The sequence below is a fragment of the Rana temporaria genome, chromosome 11 (assembly GCF_905171775.1).
Source record: "Rana temporaria chromosome 11, aRanTem1.1, whole genome shotgun sequence".
Taxonomy (NCBI): Eukaryota; Metazoa; Chordata; class Amphibia; order Anura; family Ranidae; genus Rana; species Rana temporaria.
The window spans coordinates 107,258,163-107,281,388 of record NC_053499.1 but is presented as its reverse complement, the minus strand read 5'-3'; the positions used below and the strand labels follow the sequence as shown (position 1 = coordinate 107,281,388).

At 43.7% G+C, this 23,226-nt stretch overlaps 1 protein-coding gene across 1 annotated transcript in view; it reads right to left on the bottom strand.

The window, feature by feature from the left end:
- SPTBN2 (spectrin beta, non-erythrocytic 2) overlaps positions 1 to 23,226 on the bottom strand; it is a 904,339-nt gene that overhangs the window by 31,601 nt on the left and 849,512 nt on the right. Inside the window, 1 exon segment of the mRNA XM_040328797.1 lies at positions 3,033 to 3,075. Within this exon segment, the coding sequence (XP_040184731.1) occupies positions 3,033 to 3,075 (43 nt within the window).

The window sequence follows — 23,226 nt, the reverse complement described above, 5'->3', positions numbered from 1 at the left end:
GTCTCCTTGGCAGAGCCGGACCGCCCGGTCATCACAGACCCCCCCCCCCCGCGGGTAGCAGACAGGTTTAGGAGATTTTATGAGGACCTTTATAGGTCCCAGTGCCACCACACACCGCAAGAGATTCGGGCATATTTACATACGTTTACGATTCCCCCGACTGAACCCAGAGCAGGTTAAAGGACTGGAGGCCCCCATTTCTACTCAGGACATAGACAATGCAGTGTCACAGCTAGCCAAATCGAAGGCTCCGGGACTGGATGGCTTACCCCTGGAGTTCTACACTACATACTCCGAGTTATTAGTCCCTAGACTTAAAACCCTGTTTCGCTCCATATTCGATCGGGGCATCCTCCCCTCCTCGACGCAGGAGGCGCAGATTATTGTCCTACCTAAACCGGGTAAAGACCCACAGTACCCAGAATCATACAGACCTATATCTCTGTTGCCAGTAGATATTGGCCAAAATGTTATCCTCTAGTGATACTTTCCTTAATACACCCGGATCAGACCGGATTTATGCCAGGGAGGAACCCAGCAATGAATATACGCAGATTATTCATGAACATCCAGGCCCAACATGATAATACGGGGACAAGGGTGGTGGTGGCCTTGGACACGGCCAAGGCCTTCGACTCAGTCGAGTGGCTGTATCTGTGGGAATGTTTGAAATGCTATGGGTTTGGCCCGAATTTTATCAGATGGGTGCAGCTTCTATATCAGACCCCCAAGGCTAGGATTTTTGTTAACGGTGGGCTTTCAGACCAGATCTCACTGGAACGGGGTACGAGGCAGGGCTGCCCCCTGTCGCCACTGCTCTATGCTCTGGCGGCGGAGCCACTAGCTATGGCCATTAGGACGAACCCAGAGGTGATAGTTCTTAGGAAGAGGGATACTTGGGAAAAGATAGGGTTGTATGCAGATGATACGGTCCTTTACTTGGCAGACCAGGGCCCATCGCTGAGGGCGGCATTGAATATTATAGAGGAGGTTGGTCAATTCTCAGGCCTGAGGATTAATTGGGACAAATCTAAAATTCTCCCGCTGGATCAGCCCCCCCCCCCCAGTGATGTCCCCGGAATTACCGTTGCAGAGAGTAGTAGAAGTTAAATATCTAGGGGTGAGGGTCACTAGGAACTTGCAGGACTGTGTCACCTTAAATATTGATCCCCTATTTGCAATTATTAAATCTAGGGCTTGGCCGAGACTGCCACTGGGGGTTATGGGTAGAATTAATTTAGTGAAAATTATACTGCTACCCAAAATTTTATATATGATTTGGCATGCTCCCTTATATATTCCTCTGAAGGTGTTCAAACAGATGGAGGCAATACTTAACTCTTTTGTCTGGGGTTCGGGTCGGCATAAATTGGCTTGGCACATACTTAAAAATCCCACAACGGAGGGGGGTTGCTCCCTTCCAGATGTTCAGGATTACTATGATGCTTCGCAACTCTCCCACTTCTATTACTTTAATAAAATTGAGTCACAGAGATATAGGGCACTGGTATGTAACAGGCCTGACAGTGTCTTTCACACTCCTAGTCAGGTGATTTTCCGGAAGGGTCAGGGAGGGAGTAGGACACCACAATTCGTGGCCGGAATGCTGCAGCACCACCAAAGGATATGGGAGATGGCACTTAAAAAGCAGGATAGATCACACATTTACTCGCACACTCCACTATGGGTTAATAGCGGCATGCCGGAATTTAATACAGTGCCGGATCCGCGGATCTGGGCCTCGTACGGGATACTGTATCTGTCTCAGGTTCTAACAGAGAATGGAGTGAAGTTCTTCGCCGTGCTAAAGGAGGAATTTTCTCTTCCGCAGCATCTACTGTTCCGGTACTTACAGTTAAAGCACGCAATTAGGAAACAGATGGCCGCTGTTGCGGTGGACCTTAGTACTCCACCGGTGCTGGATATTATTTTTGGAGCGGAATCAACCAAACTCATATCCAACATCTACTACATTATTAGACGGCGAAGAGTAAACAGGGTATCCCAGAAAGCTAAGATACAGTGGGAACAGGACGTGGGACCTATTGAGGAAACAGATTGGGGAGAAATACTGGAGGGTGTCAAGACTGCATCCCCTAAGTTATCAGACAGACTGACGCAACTATATATACTACACCAGGCATACCTCACACCACTAAGACTAGCGAAGTTTCAGTCTTCAAGGAGCTCCTTATGTCCCATGTGCTCTTTGACGGAGGGCACTTTCTATCACCTGTTGTGGCAATGTTCTGACATGCAGGCATACTGGCAAGTGACACGATTTCTACATGATAACATGGGATTGCCTGTGGGGATTGACCCAAAGCTCTGTCTATTGGGGCTACTGCCAGACGTAGAGGTGGACAAATACCAGGCTATATTTATATACGAGTCGCTGTTTCTGGCAAGAAAGGTGGTGGCCAAGGCCTGGTTAAGGGAGACAGCCCCAACATTGAGAGACTGGAAAAAGGAAATAAATGCAGTCCTTCCATATAGGAAAATGATCTATAGTCATAGGGGGCGCCCTCAGAAGTTTGCCAGTGTATGGGATAGGTGGCTGGAGGAGGGGGAGACCTGTACTATGTGATGTGTTGGTGCTTTCTCTGGAATGGGCCGCAGGAACTAAAAGTACAAACACAGGGGAAAAGTAACTAATATATGCCTAATTTTCAATGCCTGCCACAGCCGTGCATACCAGGCACGGAGGTTTACTTGGGTTACCATATTAGTTCAAGGAGACAATGTTACTGTTAGTAGTATGTGTGTACCGGATCAAGATGGATTCTCTATGCTGTATAACTGTATGCCTTGATTACATCTCAATAAACTTGTTTTTCTGGTTAAAAAAAGATGGCATTCTGGATCTGACTGGAGGTTTTTTTTTTGTTTTTTTTAGCTAGACCCAGCTTATTACTGTGAATTATAAAAATCCTAAAAATGATGCCTTTGTATACTGTAGCTGTGCAACTAAGCTTTAGGCATTCAACCTCCTACACACCCCATTATTTGGAAAAAAAAAAAAAAAATCTTACCTCATCTTTTGCTTGGAAGAGATATTCTTTACCATCTGCTAAACTGTTGAATAAAAGGAGAAATATACAAGTTTATTATTTAGACTGACTGCATTATTTTAAACTGCAGTCACAGTTTCTTAGTAAGGTGCCTTAGAAAACAATACAGCCTATGTTACATGTTTGCTAAACCACAGCTCTGAAATCAAATCACTGAAGAAATACATTGGTATAAGACGACTTTCTGGATGCAAAAAAATGCATCCAAAGTCGGGGGTCGTCTTATACGCCGGGTACAGTCTAAGTACTCACTTTTTTCCCCAGCGCTGACAGTGTCCCATGCTGCGATCGCGATCGAGAATGATTTCAAAGCCGCGCCTTCACTGCAGAGTGTTCTGTGATAGGATGAACAAAAATCTTCCCAGCAACGCCTCTGTTCTTTGTTCCTCCTATCACAGATGCCTTCTCATCCTCGGACGAGATGAGAAGACGTCCGTGATAGGCGGGAAACATAACAGAGGCGCTGCTGGGAAGATTTTTGTTCATCCTATCACAGAACACTCTGCAGTGAAGGCGCGGCTTTGAAATCATTCACGATCGCGATCGCAGCATGGGGGACTGTCAGCGCTGGGGAAAAAAGTGAGTGTTAATGCACTGGGGGGGGGCAACAAGTTCAGGCACAGTGGGGGCAAGTGATGGCAATGTGGGGGCATGTAATGGCACAATGGCAATGTGGGGGCATGTAATTGCACAGTGGCACAGTCTGGGCATGTAATGTAATGGCACAGTCTGGGCATGTAATGTAATGGCACAGTGAGTAATGTAATGGCACAGTCTGGGCATGTAATGTAATGGCACAGTGAGTAATGTAATGGCACAGTCTGGGCATGTAATGTAATGGCACAGTGAGTAATGTAATGGCACAGTCTGGGCATGTAATGTAATGGCACAGTGAGGAATGTAATGTAATGGCACAGTGAGATTTGAAAAAGCCTGTTTCTGTCAGCGGTTCTGGCTCCCCCTCAGCTTCCAGAAAGACAGTAAGAAGGGGGTAGTCTTATACAGTGAGTATATCCCAAAATCAAAATTTTTCCTGGAAAATTAGGGGGTCGTCTTATACGCCGGGTCGTCTTATACGCCGGAAAATACGGTAAGAGAGAAAGAAGCAAAGCACAGTTTGTGGGCATTCCAGATTAAATATGTATTTTTAGAAATCAGGCTAAAATTGTTTTAGTGCTCTGTAATGCACAACTTTATGGTTTTAAAAATGAGGCCAACAGAGATTATATATACATATACACACACACACACACCATACCTTGCAAAAGTATTCATACCCCTTGAAACTTTCCACCATTTGTTATGTTACAACCAAAAACGTAAATGTATTTTATTGGGATTTTATGTGATAGACCAACACAAAGTGCCACAAAGTTGTGAAGTGAAAAGAAAATGATAAATGGTTTTCAATTTTTTTTTTTTTACAAATAAATATCTGAAAAGTATGGCATACATTTTTATTCAGCCCCGAGTCAATACTTTGTAGAACCACCTTTTGATGCTATTACAGCTGCAAGTCTTTTTGGGGATGTCTCTACCAGCTTTGCAAATCTAGAGTGACATTTTTGCCCATTCTTCTTTGCAAAATAGCTCAAGCTCTGTCAGATTGGATGGAGAGCGTTAACAGCAATTTTCAAGTCTTGCCACAGAGCGTGAACAGCAATTTAAGTCTTGCCACAAATTCTCAATTGGATTTAGGTCTGGACTTTGACTGGGCCATTCTAACACATGAATATGCTTTGATCAAAACCATTCCATTGTAGCTCTGGCTGTATGTTTAGGGTCGTTGTCCAGCTGGAAGGTGAACTGCCACCCCAATCTCAAGTCTTTTGCAGACTCCAACAGGTTTCCTTCGAAGATAGCCCTGTATTTGGCACCATTTATCTTCTCAACAACTCTGACCATCTCTCCCATGTCCCTGCTGAAGAAAAGCATCCCCCACAACATGATGCTGCCATCACTATATTTCAGGGTGGGGATGGGGTGATCAGGGTGATGTTTTCCACCACACAGTGTTTTGCTTTTAAGCCAAAAACAAACATTTGGCCTCATTTGACTCGAGCGCCTTCTTCCACATGTTTGCTGTGTCCCGCACATGGCTTATCGCAAACGAACGATACTTCTTATGGCTTTCTTTCAACAATGCTTTCTTATTGCCATTCTTCAATAAAGGCCAGATTTGTGAAGTGCACGACTATTGGTTGACCTGTGGACAGATTCTCCCACCTGAGCTGTGGATCTCTACAGCTCCTCCAGAGTTACCATGGGCCTTTTGGCTGCTTCTCCGATTAAGGCTCTCATTGCCCGGCCTGTCAGTTTAGGTGAACGGCCATGTCTTGGTAAGTTTGCAGTTGTGCCATACTCTTTCCATTTTCGGATGATGATATGAACAATGCTCTGTGAGAGGTTCAAAGCTTGGCATTTTTTTTATGACCTACTTAACCCTGCTTTAAACTTCTCCACAACTTTATCCCTGACCTGTCCGATATGGTCCTTGGCCTTCATGATGCAATTTATTCACCAGGGTTCTTCAACAAACCTCTGAGGGTTTTACAGAACAGCTGTATTTATACTGAGATTAAACAAAGATGGACTCCATTTACTATTAGGTGACTTCTGAAGGCAATTGGTTCCACTAGATTTTAGTTAGGAGTATCACAGTAAAGGGGCTGAATAAATGTATGCCCCACTTTTCACATATTTGTAAAAAATACAGTTCTAAAACCATTTATCGTTTCTTTATTGTACACCACGGGACAAAGAGCCTCTATTCATTACATAGTGGGTTGTATGGTCACCAGAGGCGATTGGAAACTGGCACAACCAATGAAGACAAGTTCCCCTCCATATAACCCCTCCCCTAAGGGAAGTACCTCAGTTTTTTCGCCAGTGTTTAAGGTGATGAACGCGAGTAGGATGTGCTGAAGGAAGCTCTGCCAAAGAAACCTTTGGGTGCAAAAGAGCTACACTTTCGGGTCCATCTAAGACGCCTAAAATTTTATGCCAAAACTGGATGGTATCCAGGCCTCATGGACGAGGTGTCGCCTGTAAATGTCTCTCCCGAGGACTGGGCTATAGGGTCCAGCACTTTCGCTGTATATGCTAAAAGTCCTGGCAGAGTCTTTTACAAGGTCCAGGGAAGAAGCCTCCTTTAAGCAGGAACCCATATCCCTGAAGGTTGCCACACACCCCCCACCGTGATGGGGGAAGATTGGTCCTGCGGCGGGTAAAAGATAAGCCAGGAAAGAGTCCTAAGTTTTAAACTTAAGGGCCTTTCCTATTTTGCAGTAGGTGTCTTTTTTCTGGCCACCACCGGAGGGAGTAAAGAGCCACGTTCCACTCACCATGCTCTAGAACAGAGTCAGTTCCTCCAGACAAGCACACTCCTTCCACTGCTAAAGCTCTACCATGAACGGCTGCCTTCTCTCCTCTCAGGCAGGTGTCAGGGGGATCATCCTCATGTCGGATCACCACCATTACCCCTAGGTCGCGGGGGAGCGCTTAATGCTAATGAGGGGGGCGGGGCCCGTGAGCGTGCATGCGATTTCCAATTGCAAAATCGTGCAGGAAGTGATAAAAGGAGCCTCACAAGCCTGGAGCTTTTCCTTGAAAGGACACAGCAGCGTAAGGGCACATAAGATCTCCATGTGGTTGGCTGAGCACTCCCAAAGATAGACACCTACTCTAGCATGAACCTGTGTGTTATTAGTTGCATACTTATATGTAGATTACTAAACTTGCACAGTAGTATATGCATTTTTTTGTGGTACCTCAGCTTTTCTTAGTAAAATGTCTACCCTACCCAGTGAAGAAATTCAGGGACTAAAAAAGACAAAAAAGCACTGCCGCCTGAGACAGGAGGCTCAAGCCACGCCTGCTTGGTACCTTCCTATCCTGTAATACCTGATGCACCTATACAGGATGAGCCATTACCTATATCAGGAGTAGCAGCCTCTCCTGTGGTGCCGATGCCTGCATATGTCACGGAGGACACTTTGGCAACAGCCCTGAACAACGTAGAATCGCTTATTTAGTCGCAAAGTCCTCAGAAAAGGACAAAAAGCGAAGCAGATCTCCTTCTGTTTTGGATCGCCTCTCAGAGAAATCTGAGGAGGATGAGGTCCCCAGGGGATGAGGACTCAAAAGGAACCTTTTTCTGCTTCCCAGGTTCTGAAATTACAGGTGCAATGTTATGCTGAAGCAGTACGCTCTACATTCAGATTACCCTCTTCTGAACGAGCTGAATCACCTGTCTCCTCTCTGGGTTCATTAAAATCCCGACAGGCTGCCCATGCCTTTCCGATCCATCCTTTATTGGAGAATCTGATTTATGCAGACTGGAAACATCCAGACAAGCGTTTTTGCAGCCATCTTTTGTGTAAAAAAAAGCCTAACTTGTCCGGTGGACAATGCCCAGGTATTTAAAGATCCTTCTGAGAAAAAGTTGGAATCTTTACTAAGATTTTCCTTTCTCCTGGCGGGCGCAGTAATCCTACCTGCTGTGGCGGCAGTTGGTATGTGTCAGGTCTTAAAGGACCAGATGAAACAGGGGCTGAAAGATCTGCCTCCGGAGCAGATCAAATTTTGGGAGAATATGCCTAGGGCCTTATGTTTCACAGTGGATGCCATTAGAGATTCTATCCAACAGACATCTTGCCTTACGATCCAGCTGGTGCATATGCGCAAAATTCTTTGGCTAAAGCATTGGTCAGCGGAAGCTCCATGCAAAAAACTTTTGGCCAGTTTCTCCTTCCATGGTGAACGCCTCTTTGGGGGTGATTTGGAAAAATATATCCAAAAAGATATCGAGCTGTAAAAACTACCCTTTTGCCAGAGAAGAAAAACAAGCGTCCTTGTTTTAAATGTTCTTTCCCCGACTCTTGGAAGATCTGCCTCCAGCTGGTGGCGATGGCATTTTCAGCCAGCCACAAAGGCTAAATAAAACCAGGCCCAGAAGTACAAGAAGCCGTGGGGTTCAAAAGCTAACAAGCAAAACCCCAAAGCCTCTTTATGAAGAGGCGCCCCTGCTTGGCCGAGTGGGGGGATGGCTTTGGCAGTTTTCAGCGGCATGGCAGACCGAGATCCAGGACAAGTGGGTAGTTTCTGCAGTATCCCTAGAGTACAAGCTGGAATTTCGAGAGGTCCCACCTTACCGGTTCCGAAGTTCAAGGCTCTCCAAAGACCCAATAAAAGGAGAGTCCCTCTTCAAGGGATTGGATCACTTGATATCCCAAGGGGTAATCATGGAAGTACCCCTAAAGGAACAAGGTTTAGGTTTTTACTCAGACCTCTTTGTGGTTCCAAAACCAAATGGAGACGTCAGACTCATTCTGGATCTAAGATCTCTGAATCGGTTTCTGAACATTCGCCATTCTCGAATGGAAACTATTAGATCCTTGGTCGCCACTCTGCAAGGCAGAGAATTCTTGGCTTCTATAGACATTAAGGATGCATATTTACATTTGCCTATCCAACCCGCTCACCAAAAAAGTTCCTAAGGTTTGCGGTAGAACATCACCACTTCCAGTTTGTGGCTCTGCCCTTTGGTTTGGCAACCCCGCCCCGAGTATTTAAAAAGGTTCTGGCCCCTCTATTGGCAAAGCTGAGGGAATAGCGGTGACAGCCTACCTGGACGATCTACTTGTGATAGATCAGTCAGTGGCAGGATTAGATCATGCAGTGCTCAATACAGTAAAATACTTAGAGCATTTAGCATGAATCATAAACCTACAGAAATCCTCCCTGCAAGCCCAAAGAAGGGTAGAGTATTTGGGCATGATCATAGACAGCCCAAAACAGGGTATTCCTGCCAGAGCTAAAGATCAAGTCTTTAAGAGAATTGATCCACAATGTCACGGCGAAAAAGGGACCATCGATTAACCTCTGTATGAGGCTATTGGGGAAGATGGCGGCCTCCTTCGAGGCTGTTCCCTACACCCAGTTTCATTCGAGACTACTGCAAAGCAATATTATAGCGGCCTGGAACAGAAAAAGTCAAGCTCTGGACTTACCCATGCGCCCATCTCCACAAGTGCACCAAAGCTTCAGTTGGTGGTTAAAAGACCAAGAAATTGCAGAAAGGAGGTTCCTTTCTCCCAGTCACCTGGAAGGTGGTGTCTAAGGATGCCAGCCTGTTAGGCTGGGGAGCAGTGTTAGAAGAAGCTTCAGCCCAGGGTACCTGGGCCAAATCAGAAGAGAGCCTGCCCATCGACATACTGGAGATTTGGGCAGTATATTTAGCCCTTAGAACATGGACATACAGGTACAGGGTCACCCTGTTCTGATTCAATCCGACAATGCTACTGCAGTAGTTTATATCAATCACCAAGGAGGCACCAACAGTCGGGATGCCCAGAAGGAGGCGAATCGGATTTTGACATGGGCAGAAGAACATGTTCCTGGTCTTTCTGCAATCATCATTCCAGGGGTAGAGAGAACTGGCAAGCGGACTATCTAAGTCGCCAGCAACTGTCTCCAGGAGAGTGGTTTCTCCACCCCGATGTCTTTCAGGCAATATGCCAGAGATGGGGGACCCTGCTAACTTCCAGGCTCAACAGGAAGTTGGACAACTTTGTGTCCAGGTCGAGAGATCCGCTGGCCTACGGAACGGATGATCTGATAATTCCTTGGAATCAGTTTTCACTGGATAGAAGATCCTGGACTGCCTTTTGTCTTAAAACAATGTATTTATTGTACAAATAAATTCCAAAAAACAACCAAAGCGATGCAGTCACAATGAAGTGAACAGAAAAAAAAGGTGGCGGACATGTTTCACATCATGTAATGCTTACTCGTAGCATCACATGATAATCAGTTTTCACTGGTCTATGCATTCCCTCCGATCCCTCTCTTACAGAGATTGCTGTGCAAGATCAAGAAGGAGGGAATACCAGTACTCCTAGTGGTCCCGAATTGACCCAGGAAACCCTGGTACGCCAAGATCACAAAGATGGCGGTAGGAATACCGTGGGTGCTGCCACTACATCACGACCTGATGTCGCAGGGTCCAGTGTTCCATCAAGGGTCAAATATCAGCTCCATCAGTCTTTTTTTTTTAGAAACCGTTGGCATCTCATTCCTTAGTCCGGGCATTCAGGGAGTACTGCGGATAAATCCGCCAGTCAAGTCTCCCTTATGTCCCTGGGATTTGAACTTGGTATCGTCAGTCTTGCAAAAGCAGCCTTTTGAACCTATCCGCCATATTCCTTTGATTCTTTTGAGCAGGAAATTGGCCTTTTTGATTGCCATCTCTTCTGCTAGAAGAGTATCAGAGTTAGCAGCTCTTTCTTATCAAGAGCCTTATTTAGTTTGTCACAAGGACAAAATTGTACTACGCCCTCATCCTACCTTTCTTCCAAAGGTGGTATCGGCGTTTCATTTAAATCAAGACATCGTTTTGCCTTCCTTTTCTCCTGAGCTGCAATCAGCGGGGGAAAAGTTATTGCACCCTCTAGATGTAGTGAGAGCAGTAAAAGTTTATCAACAGGCAACTGCCCAGATATGCAAAACAGAGGTTTTGTTTATTGTGCCAGATGGTCTCAGGAAGGGCCAAGCGGCATCAAAATCCACCATTCTAGGTTCGACAAGTAATTATTCAAGCTTATGGTTTAAGGAACAAGATTCCTCCTTTTTCTGTTAAGGCACACTCTACCAGGGCAATAAGTGCTTCATGGGCAGTGCATCATCAGGCTTCGAAGGCTCAGATCTGTAAAGCTGCAACTTGGTCTTCGGTTTACCAAATTTTATCAAATAGATGTAAGAGAACATGAGGATTCTGCCTTCGGGCGTAGTGTGCTGCAGGCAGCGGTCTAGGGCCTTTTGTCCTTTTACGGCCTGATTGGATCCATCTCCCCCACCCTTCATTGAGCATTGCTCTGGGACATCCCACTATGTAATGAATAGAGGCTCTGTGTCCTGTGGTGTACTCCAAGGAAAGGATTTTAGAGGTAAGCTTTTATTAAAAATCCTATTTTTCCTTCCACTCCACAATTATGTTCCACTTCGTGTTGGTCTATCACATAAAATTCCAAGAAAATACATTTACGTTTTTGGTTACAACATGACAAAATGTGGAAAAGGCACTTTATATATATATATATATATATATATACACACACACACACACACACACCGTATATATTTTTTTCATTCAAAATAAAATTGTGCAGTTGGTATTATAAGGGCAGTCCCCAGGTTACATACAGGATATATAGGTTCTGTAGGTTTGTTCTTAAAGAGGAGTCCAAGAAATTTTTTTTGTTTATTAAAAGTTAGCAATACTTTATATTCCCATTGCACACGTTCCTGGATAAGCTCTCAAAGTTTGGGTGCTGCAGCAACAACCAGCTGTAAACTGGTTCAAGTCATAAAGTAGATATTTGCCAGCACACCATGGATCGACAAAGTAGCATCCAAACGGATTTATTTATTGCATGATCACAACACAAGGAGCGTGCCAATCACTAGCACTCTCTTTGTATTGTATTGTGATCATGCAATAAATAAATCTGTTTGGATGCTACTTTGTGTCAATCCATGGTGTGCTGGCAAATATCTACTTTATTAAAAGTTAGCAGCTACAAAGTGTAGCTGCTGACTTTTTTGGGAAAAAATGTTATTCAATTTTTATGACAGTACACAAAGAAGCCCCGCCCCTCCCCCCCACAGTGCAATGTTCATAAAGTGCAGGATCACCAGTCAGGATTATAGCCCTATCTGTAAACTTTCAAAATTCATAGGAGTATTGGCAGGATACAAAAATAGGCTAGCAAGTATAAAAGGTCATAAATCATATCGAGACCAGCAAATATGTCAATACATGCTTCAAAACCTTTAACCACTTGCTTACTGGGCACATATACCCCCCTCCTGCCCAGGTGAAATTTCAGCTTTCGGCACTGCATCGCTTTAACTAACAATTGCGCGGTCGTGCGACGTGGCTCCCAAACAAAATTGACGTCCTTTTTTCCCCACAAGTAGAGCTTTCTTTTGGTGGTATTTGATCGCCTGTGCGGTTTTTATTTTTTGCGCTATAAACAAAGAAGCGAGACAATTTTGAAAAAAATACAATATTTTTTACTTCTTGCTATAATAAATATCCCAATTTAAAAAAAAAAAAACATTTTTTTTTCTCAGTTTAGGCCGATACGTATTCTTCTACATATTTTTGGTAAAAAAAAAAAAAAAATCGCAATAAGCGACTGGTTTGCGCAAAAGTTATAGCGCTTACAAAATAGGGGACAGAATTATTTTTTTTTAATTATTTTTTTTTACTAGAAATGGCGGCGATCTGCGATTTTTAATGGGACTGCGACGTTATGGCGGACACATCGGACACATTTTTGGCGCCATTCACATTTATACTGCGATCAGTGCTATAAATATGCACTAATTACAGTATAAATGTGACTGGCATTGAAGGGGTTAACATTAGGGGGTGAGGAAGGGGTTAAATGTATCCCTGCTTAGTGTTCTAACTGTAGGTGGAGGGGGGGGGTGACTGGGGGGGTGACCGATCTGTGTCCCTATGTACAAGAGACACAGATCGGTCTCCTCTCCAGAGACAGCACCGCTGTCTCTGTGTAAAACGGCAATGAGAGATGATCTCATATGTTTACATATGAGATCCTCTCTCATTGGCCGCACAGATCGCCTCGCGAACGGCCACTCTGATTGGCCGTTCGCGGCGATCTGTAATTGGCTGTGTCCGAGGGACACGGCCAACACAGATTTTCCCCGCAGCGCGCTCTGGAGCGCGCGCGGGGAACGCCCAAAGGGGCGGCCGTCAATTGACGGCAGTTTGGAAATTGGGATCCGCACTGCAGCCGTCAATTGACGGCAGGCGGATCCCAAGTGGTTAATTCAGAGACTCATTGACTGAAAGCCAGCATTGCCACACTTTGTCAAATTTTAGACCCCTTTCACACTGTCATTTTGCAGGCAAATAGCGCCCGCAAAACAACCTGAAACAGCCGCTGCTGTGTCTCCAGTGTGAAAGCCCTCTGGGCTTTCACACTGGAGCAGTGTACTAGTAGGACGGTAAAAAAAAGTCCTGCTAGCCGCATCTTTGGGGTGGTGAATATACCGCTCCTGCCCATTGAAATCAATGGGACACCGCGGCTATATCGCCAGCTTTGCGGTGGTTTTTAACCCTTTTGTGGCCGCTAGCAGGGGGTAAAACCACCCCGCTAGTGGCCGAATAGCGCCGCAAAATTGGCGGTAAAGTGCTGCTAAAAATAGCGACACTTTACAGCCGACAGCGCCCATGCCCCAGTGTGAAAGGGGCCCACTCAAGTACGTGTAGCTGCTGACTTTTAAAGGATAAATGCACCTTTGTTCACTTTTTTTTTCTAAATTCCAGCTCCCCATCTATCAATATAGCAGTCATGTATTTTTTTGCAAAAATATCAAAGCTTTCCATTAAATCTACAGACACTTACTTTACTTGTCCTCATCCATGTTTCCAAACGTATCCATTGCTTCTGCTTTACTTCCTGGTCAGACTATAGGTCATGACACAGGAAGGAATTGACCAGCTGACCTCATCAGAACACACCCAGATCATCCACCTTCTCCCAACTGCATGTTTTTTTAAATGAAATGCAATCGGTGATCACCCTCCTCACTAAATACACAATCAGATTGCATAGTGTATGACCATTTTTATACATAGGAGAAAGTGGACAGAAACAAAAACTCAGCTGCCAAGTCCTGTTCACATCTCTGCATAGCAGTAATGCCCCATACACACCATCAGATTTTCTTCAGATTTACCAAAACCATGTAGTGCAAGGGCCTGCCTGATTGCATACAAATTGAAACTCTTAAGATTTGACCTCATATTATATGGTTTTGGTAAATCTGAAGACAAAAATCTGCAGAAAATTTGATGGTGTGTATGGGACTTACCTCACATTCCCACATAGGTTTTTTATTTATTTTTTAGAGGGGGGTGGGCGGCGGGGGAGGCAGTTTGGAGCATTTTCACTCATCACATATTGGGCAGCCCATCCATCTGAATGGGCTGCCCTACATGCAACAATCGTCCCAAAGAAGCTTCAGAACCAATTTTAGAGCGGAGCTTGGTGTGTTTTTTACTGTGATTTTTGGTGCAGTGCATTTCTGAAATGCAAGAAAACACACAGATGTGAATGGAGCCTCGTTTGTGCGTTAACGCATTCATTTCACTTTCAGGCCCCATTCATAGTGGGAGCGAACGTTGTGTTTCTCGTATTTTACTTGACACGCATAGGGCAGCCTGTTGATTTCAATTGGCTGCACTACATGTGGCTTATGGGACAGGTTTACATTTTTGTGGGATGCCTGTTTTTTTACTGTGCGTTTTGTGGCATTTTCCACTCAATCACTCTGTATCCAACCAGGTAGGCCCTTGCACTACATAATTAATGGCAGCTCTAAAGGAGATTGTACAATCAGATTGTAAAGTGTATGGCCATCTTTATACACCTAAAATTACTAGTTGACAGGGACACTTTCTGTCCCTGTGACAATTGGATTAAAAAAATTTAGGGTTGACGTGAAAACAAGTGTTGGTGATGAAGCTTCAGTGGATACACCTTTTTCAGATGTGAACTCTTACAGGAGTAAATTACCCTTTCATCTCCCTCTGTAAGTATGAGTCATGTATAAGTTGAATGTAGGCAACTTGAGCACTGCTTGTACTGTAATAGGTTATTTCAATTCACTTTAAGGACACAGCATTGTAGTAATCCTTAGACATTCGCATTGTACTGCCACCTTACAGGAGGTCTAGACACAGAAAAACTGAAAAGAGGTCGAAGCTGTGCTCCCCAGTTTACTTCAAGAAAAGTGTTTTGCCATAAGTACAAAAATGATATTTTCTGCATTTTTAATGATAATGCCAGACTGACTGCTAAGGAAGTGATATATGCAATTTCCAATAGAATAGTAAATAAATGCAGTGACAAAACAAAAATTTGTGAAATTGTGATGTCAAATATATTATACAGTGCAATCAGACATGTATAAACATAAAAATTATAACCATGAATTATTAATAATACATTTTCTGTGCAAAATGTAACATGCTAAGGAAAGTGTTTTAGAGTCCAAAAAATAGTAATTGAATAAAGATGGTCCATAAAGCTCTCGAATTCCATACCCATGTTTCATGAAAAATCAAAAGCCACAATTATACATGTTCAATGAATTCCAGTGATACTCCCTTCACCCAGTGGTACGTAGCACACTCACCAGAGCAAAGAGGTATAACACGCTCTCAGAAACCAAGCCCCACTACTAAAGATAACTGCTGCAGGTGTCCTCTGTCAACTACTCCAGTATACAATAGGAGAGGTAACTGTCAGCGCAGATACAAAGTACATGTATGGGTAGGAGTATGGTGATTAGTCCATTGGAAATAGTAGTAACAGGCAGTTCAATGGTTAAAAATGCAGGTGATGTGGCTGTTCAATGGCGGCTGCTGTCCTCAGAGAGCTGACTCTGTGGTAAACAAAAGAGGGGTAGAGAAAGGAAGCGCCACCTAAGTGCAGTATTAAAGAGGTTCTTTTAATGACACATTGTACAAAACACACTTACAAGAAGGTAAGGAAAGAAGGCTCATCTGTAACATCCTGTAGTCCTCGTCCCGGATCCATGGGCTGCTTTAGAAGTGAAGAAAGCAGAATGTGTGGAGTCTTCAGGCCTGTCCTGTGGCCATCAGGATGAGGTCTGTTTCAGCCTCACAGGTCACGTGATTACTTCCAAGGAACACTTCCGGGAGGAGGGTCAGACAGGGAGAACCAAGGCTGATTGGGCTCTGAGCCACTGCTCCTTCTATTGGCCTGATGGTGAGCTATAGAGGCTGGTGCTTTTATGCTTATGTCGGTGCAGTGGGGCTACAGGTCCCAGCATGGCCCAAGACGGCAGTAAACTAACAAATAAATATGATGGCATAAGTAGAAAAGCTGGATAAAATACTATAAAAGACGTGTATTAAAAAAAAATATATATATATATATATTACATATATTCTTTGTTGGCCCCGTGTTTTATATATATATATATATATATATTACATATATTCTTTGTTGGCCCCGTGTTTTATATATATATATATATATATATATATATATATATATATATTTTTTTTTTCTCTATAGTTTTATGACATACATATGTTTAATTATCCTGGTTCTTATACACCCCAGTTTTTATATACATTTTTTTTTTTTATATATTTTTTTAATACACGTCTATAAAAGACGTGTATTAAAAAAATATATTAAAAAAAAAAAGGTATATAAAAACTGGGGTGTATAAGAACCAGGATAATTAAACATATGTATGTCATAAAACTATAGAGAATATATATATATATTAGGGCTGCTACTGATTAAAATTTTTGTGTTCGATTAATCGTTTTTTTTTTTTTTAATCGATTAATCGACTAATTTCGATTAATTAACGCACATACAGATACAACTACTTTTAGCTGATCTCCTTGCATTGCAACTCTGCATTAGTCAGTGGTAAATGTGGTATACACTATATACAATCACTCGACACTAGTTGGTTTCCACAATCAATGCCCCCCCCCCCCCCCCATACCGTAATATCCACATCTGCCCCCAAACCGTAATATCCACATCTCCCCCCCCCCCCATACTGTAATATCCATATATCCCCCCCATACTGCAGGAATATACACATCTGCCCCCCATACTGTAATATACACATCTGCCCCCATACTGTAATATACACATCTGCCCCCATGCTGTAATATACACATCTGCCTCCCATACTGCAAGAATATACACATCTGCCCCCATGTGTACATTACAGCATGGGGGCAGATGTGTATATTCTTACAGTATGGGGGCAGATGTGTATATTCTTGCAGTATGGGGGCAGATGTGTATATTCTTGCAGTATGGGGGCAGATGTGTATATTCTTGCAGTATGGGGGCAGATGTGTATATTACAGCATCTGCCCCCATGCTTTTATACACACACATCTGCCCCCATGCTTTTATACACACACACCTGCCCCCATGCTTTTATACACACACACCTGCCCCCATGCTTTTATACACACACACCTGCCCCCATGCTTTTATACACACACACACATCTGCCCCCATGCTTTTATACACACACACATCTGCCCCCATGCTTTTATACACACACACACATCTGCCCCCATGCTTTTATACACACACACACACATCTGCCCCCATGCTTTTATACACACACACATCTGCCCCCATGCTTTTATACACACACACATCTGCCCCCATGCTTTTATACACACACATCTGCCCCCATGCTTTTATACACACACATCTGCCCCCATGCTTTTATACACACACATCTGCCCCCATGCTTTTATACACACACATCTGCCCCCATGCTTTTATACACACACATCTGCCCCCATGCTTTTATACACACACATCTGCCCCCATGCTTTTATACACACACATCTGCCCCCATGCTTTTATACACACACATCTGCCCCCATGCTTTTATACACACACATCTGCCCCCATGCTTTTATACACACACATCTGCCCCCATGCTTTTATACACACACATCTGCCCCCATGCTTTTACACATCTGCCCCCATGCTTATACACATCTGCCCCCATGCTTATACACATCTGCCCCCATGCTTATACACATCTGCCCCCATGCTTATACACATCTGCCCCCATGCTTATACACATCTGCCCCCATGCTTATAGTCTTATACACATCTGCCCCCATGCTTATAGTCTTATACACATCTGCTCCCATGCTTTACATAAACACATATGCCCCCATGCTTTAATATAAAGAATGGTTTGTTGTCCTCTCTTACCTACATCAGGCAGACCCGTCGGCAGAGAGGCTGATGGACACGTGTGCGCGGGAACATAATACAAGCAGGGCGGGCGGGTGATGATGACGTCAGCGCGCCGCTACTTGGTTGCCGCCGGGTGGACCAAGATGGCCGCGGCTCCGGAGCTAGGCCGAAGCCGCGGCCTTTCCTATCGGCGAGACCGCGGAGCTCACTCCGCGGTTCGTCGATCAAAATAATTTTAGTCGATCAAAGAAATTAACGATTAATCGAACAATTAATCGTTAATTTCCGCAGCCCTAATAAATATATATATATATACACACACACACACATACATATATATATATATATATATATACACACACACATACACACAATATATATATATATATATATATTCACACACACATACACACAATATATATATATATATATATATATATACACACACACATATACACATACACAATATATAAAACACGGGTCCAATAAAGAATATATGTAATTATATATATATATATATACACACACACACACACACACACAATCACACAATATATAAAACACGGGTCCAATAAAGAATATATATATATATATATATATATATATATATATATATATATATATATATATATATATATATATATATATATATAATATTTTTTTTAATACACGTCTTTTATAGTATTTTATCCAGCTTTTCTACTTATGCCATCATATTTATTTGTTAGTTTGCTGCTATCTTGGGCCAAGCTGGGACCTGTAGCCCCACTGCACCGACATAAGCAGGACAGGCCTGAAGACTCCACACATTCTGCTTTCTTCACTTCTAAAGCAGCTCATGGATCCGGGACGAGGACTACAGGATGTTACAGATGAGCCTTCTTTCCTTACCTTCTTGTAAGTGTGTTTTGTACAATGTGTCATTAACCACTTAAGGACCGCCTCCTGCACATATACGTCGGCAGAATGGCACGGCTGGGCACAAGCACGTATATATATATATATATATATACGTCCTGTACTTGTACCCAGCCGTGGGTCGCGGGCGCGCTCCCGCGACCCGGTCCGAAGCGGTCCGGTCCCCGGAGCTGAAGAACGGGGAGAGCCGTGTGTAAACACGGCTTCCCTGTGCTTCACTGTGGCGGCGTATCGATCGCGTCATCCCCTTTATAGGGGAGACACGATCGATGACGTCACACCTACAGCCACAACCCCCCTACAGTTGTAAACACTCACACAGTGAACCCTAACTCCTACAGCGCCCCCTGTGGTTAACTCCCAAACTGCAACTGTCATTTTCACAATAAAGAAAGCAATTTAAATGCATTTTTTGCTGTGAAAATGACAATGGTCCCAAAAATGTGTCAAAATTGTCCGAAGTGTCCGCCATAATGTCGCAGTCACGAAAAAAAATCGCTGATCGCCGCCATTAGTAGTAAAAAAAATAAAAATGCAATGAAACTATCCCCTATTTAGTAAACGCAAAAAATTTTGCGCAAACCAACCGATAAACGATTATTGCGATTTTTTTTACCAAAAATAGGTAGAAGAATACGTATCTGCCTAAACTGAGGACAAAAAATATTATATGTTTTTGGGGGATATTTATTATAGCAAAAAGTAAAAAAATATTGCATTTTTTTCAAAATTGTCGCTCTATTTTTGTTTATAGCGCAAAAACTAAAAACCGCAGATGTGATCAAATACCACCAAAAGAAAGCTCTATTTGTGGGGAAAAAAGGACGCCAATTTTGTTTGGGAGCCACGTCGCACGACCGCGCAATTGTCTATTAAAGCGACGCAGTCCCGAACTGTAAAAACACCTTGGGTCTTTAGCCAGCATATTGGTCCGGGGCTTAAGTGGTTAAAATAACCTCTTTAATACTGCACTTAGGTGGCGCTTCCTTTTTTTTAACTACTCCAGTAAGCCAGGATATAATCACTACGATATTAAACCAGGCACTTCCACTCCAGAATGGCATACAATCCCCCAAACGGAAGACAAGACGATGACATTCATTGCGCAACATAAATTTTGACAAAGAAAGAAAGCCAGCTGCAATTTACTTACATAAGCGTTGCTCCTCTCTGAGACAGAAGAATGTAGAGCCCTGGAGCACAACGTGCGACCCCTTAGTATATGAAATAGGACCTCAGTAGTCTGTAGTGGGAACATTTATTAGTGTTAAATAGCACTGATCTCTACCAGCCTCATGTAACATGTTCCCAGATTCTTATTGTCTTCTGCAGCATAGCCCTAGAAAAAAATGTAGCGCCACAGTCTTTGACCCTCATTTCCTCCATTAGGTCTGCGGTTTGACAGTCCTCTCAAGCATTACACTAATTGAACATTATGTGTGGCCCTTTGGTGATGATAGGGGACACCTATGAGGCCCCTTTTAGCTTATAAGTTGACAACAACTTGTGTAGAGCATGTGTTTTCTAATAGTGAGTTATATTATCTCTTTATGAGGCATTTTCTCTGGTGAGTGTGCTACCTACCACTGGGTGAAGGGAGTATCCCTGGAATCATTCCTTAAAGGGTTACTAAACCCACAACAGTAAAAATCAGTCTTTATATGCAACATAGCATGCTTGTTATACTCACTGTGGAGTTTAAGGGGGTTAATCCTCTGCATTGTGTAAAAATTGGATTTTTATAACAACTTACCTGTAAAATCCTTTTCTTGGAGTACATTACGGGACACAGAGCCTAGTAATTACCAAGTGGGTTATATTCCACCTTCAGGTGCTGGACACTGGTGTAATCAATTAGATAGGAAGTTTCCTCCCTATATAACCCCTCCCATACTGGGAGAACCTTAGTTTTTGTAGCAAAGCAATGTGTCCCAATATCCCCAAACAAGAGGGGCAGGAGCTCTGTGTCCCGTGATGTACTCCAAGAAAAGGATTTTACAGGTAAGCGGTTATAAAAATCCTATTTTCTTTATCGTACATCACGGGACACAAAGCCTAGTAATTACTAAGTGGGACATCCCAAAGCAATGCCTACTGAGGGGAGGGAGACACAAATAACAAGCAACATCCTCTTGCCGTCTTATATTCACCTGATAAAAATTAGTGAACGTAAGCACCGACAACCAAGTTGCAGCCTTGCAAATCTGAGTCATAAAGGCTTGGTAATGCACCACGCATGAAGCGCTTACTGTCCTGGTAGGGTGCACATCAAAAGAAACAGGGGGAAACCATCTCTTTAAACCACAAGCCTGAATAATAACCTGATGAATCAACATTGAAAACAGTTGACTTAGACGCTGCCTGCCCTTTCCTGGGGCCTCCTGGTAGCACAATAATATCAGTTTTCCGTATCTGAGCAGCCACTTCAGATAGGCCTTGACTTTTCTTACGCCAACGAGAGAGAGTGTAACCACTTTAAAAGCTGATCTGAACACTGCCTGCCCATTTCTAGGGTCTTCTGGCAGCCCAACAAAATGTCAGTTTCCTATATCTGAAACCTTCAGATAGATCTTTAACTGCTCTCATCTATATTGAGAGAAAATAAATAACTTTTCCTTCCGCGGAACAAGGTTCTGGAAAAAGTAAGGCAAGAATATTTCGATTCAAGTGAAAACTAGATCCTTCTAGGAAATAGGGCTGGGTGAGGATTTAACATCACCCTACTTGTAAGAATAATTAAGTATGGCTCTATACAAAGAAAGTTGCCAATACTTAAACTCTCTTGCGGAGGCTACCGCAACCAAGAACACCAATTCCCTTGTTAGAAGGATTAAGGGAAATATGGTGCATCGGCCACAGGTGCCGACCTTGTAAGCCGACAAAACTAGACCCAATCCTCCGAGCACAAAGGCGACCTAACTGGCGGACTTATACACGTTACCCCTTGTATAAAGGCCCGGATCAAAGAGTGCAAAGCAAGCGACCTTTGAAAATACTGACAAGGCCGAGATTGGATCCTTGATGGAACTCAAGGCTAGCTCCATCTCCTTTCCTAATGTAGGAAGGCAAGAATTTTACCTATGACATACTTCCAAGGGTGCCACCCCTTGGTTTCACACCAGGAACATGGGCCTTCCAGATCCTATGATACATGATCATGGACGCCAGCTCTCCTGTATGAATCAAGGTAATTGCCGCTGATTCTGAAAGCCCCGATTCTCAAGAATGCGGGCTATAACCGCCAGACCATTAAATTCCCATGTTTGCAAGACAGGATGTAATACCCCCTTGCGAAGTAGGCATGGACAAGATGAAAGGGACCCTGGGTCCTCTACTACCACCTTTACTAATCCTGCACAGTAAGGTCGTCTGGGTTATGCCGGAGCAATTCGGCCGGCTTCCGCTCTCCTCTGATGTTGCATAGAAGCCACAAAAGTCGTGGCACTGGAGGGAGAGAACGCATAAAGCAGTGACAACTGGTCCCACAGGATCACTAACGCATCTGTCCCGCATGCGAGTGGACCCTTTGTCCTTGACACAAAGCTGTTCAAATTCCTTGTTGAACCTGGACGCCAATACATTTTATGGACAGGGTACCCTTTCTCTGGCAAAAATTCGGGGTGTAGAGGTCATTCTCCCGGGAACAATTGTTGATGGCTCCAGAGAATCGCCTGCCAATTCTGCATTCCATGAAATGTCGTATGTCAATAGGCAAGGTACAAGCTCCTCTGCCCAAGCCAGAATATGGCTTACTTCCCTCTGGCTGCGTGACTTCTAGTGCCTCCTTGGTAAACAAAGTAAATCACTAGTGTGGCATTGTCGGATTGTACTCTGACAGAACAATCCTGCAACCTAAACGTCCAGGCCCATAAACCAGATGCTCCATCAGTAGCTCTAGAATGCTGACGGAAAAGGCTCACTTGGAGCTTGACCACTTCCCCTGGGCAGTGGTCTCTTCCAGGCCTGGCCTCCATCCCTAGAGGCCAGCCTTCGTAGCCTGCCACCTCCCAGGTAACGGGCATGAAGGATCTTCCTTTCTGCCAATCTTTTGGTTAAGAACCACCAACTGAAATTCCAGCATATCCTTGGGACCAGACTCTTTGGATAATGCTAGGTTAGGATCCACTCATTCCAGGCCGACAGAATAATGTTTATATCAGCCTTGAATGAAACTGAGCATAGGGAACTGCTTTGAACGAAGCCTCCATCTTCCCTAGCACCTTAAGCAAAAGGCAAATCTAAGGAACTGTTCCTTGCTTTGACCACATAGACCAGCTTTCTCATAGCGATGATCTTGTCCGAGGCCAAAAAAAAAAACTCCTTTTTGGGTTGTGTCCCAAACATTCCAAGCTTCTTTTCAAACAAAAGAATGTACCTTTAGACTGGGATCCATAACTCAGGAGTTCCAG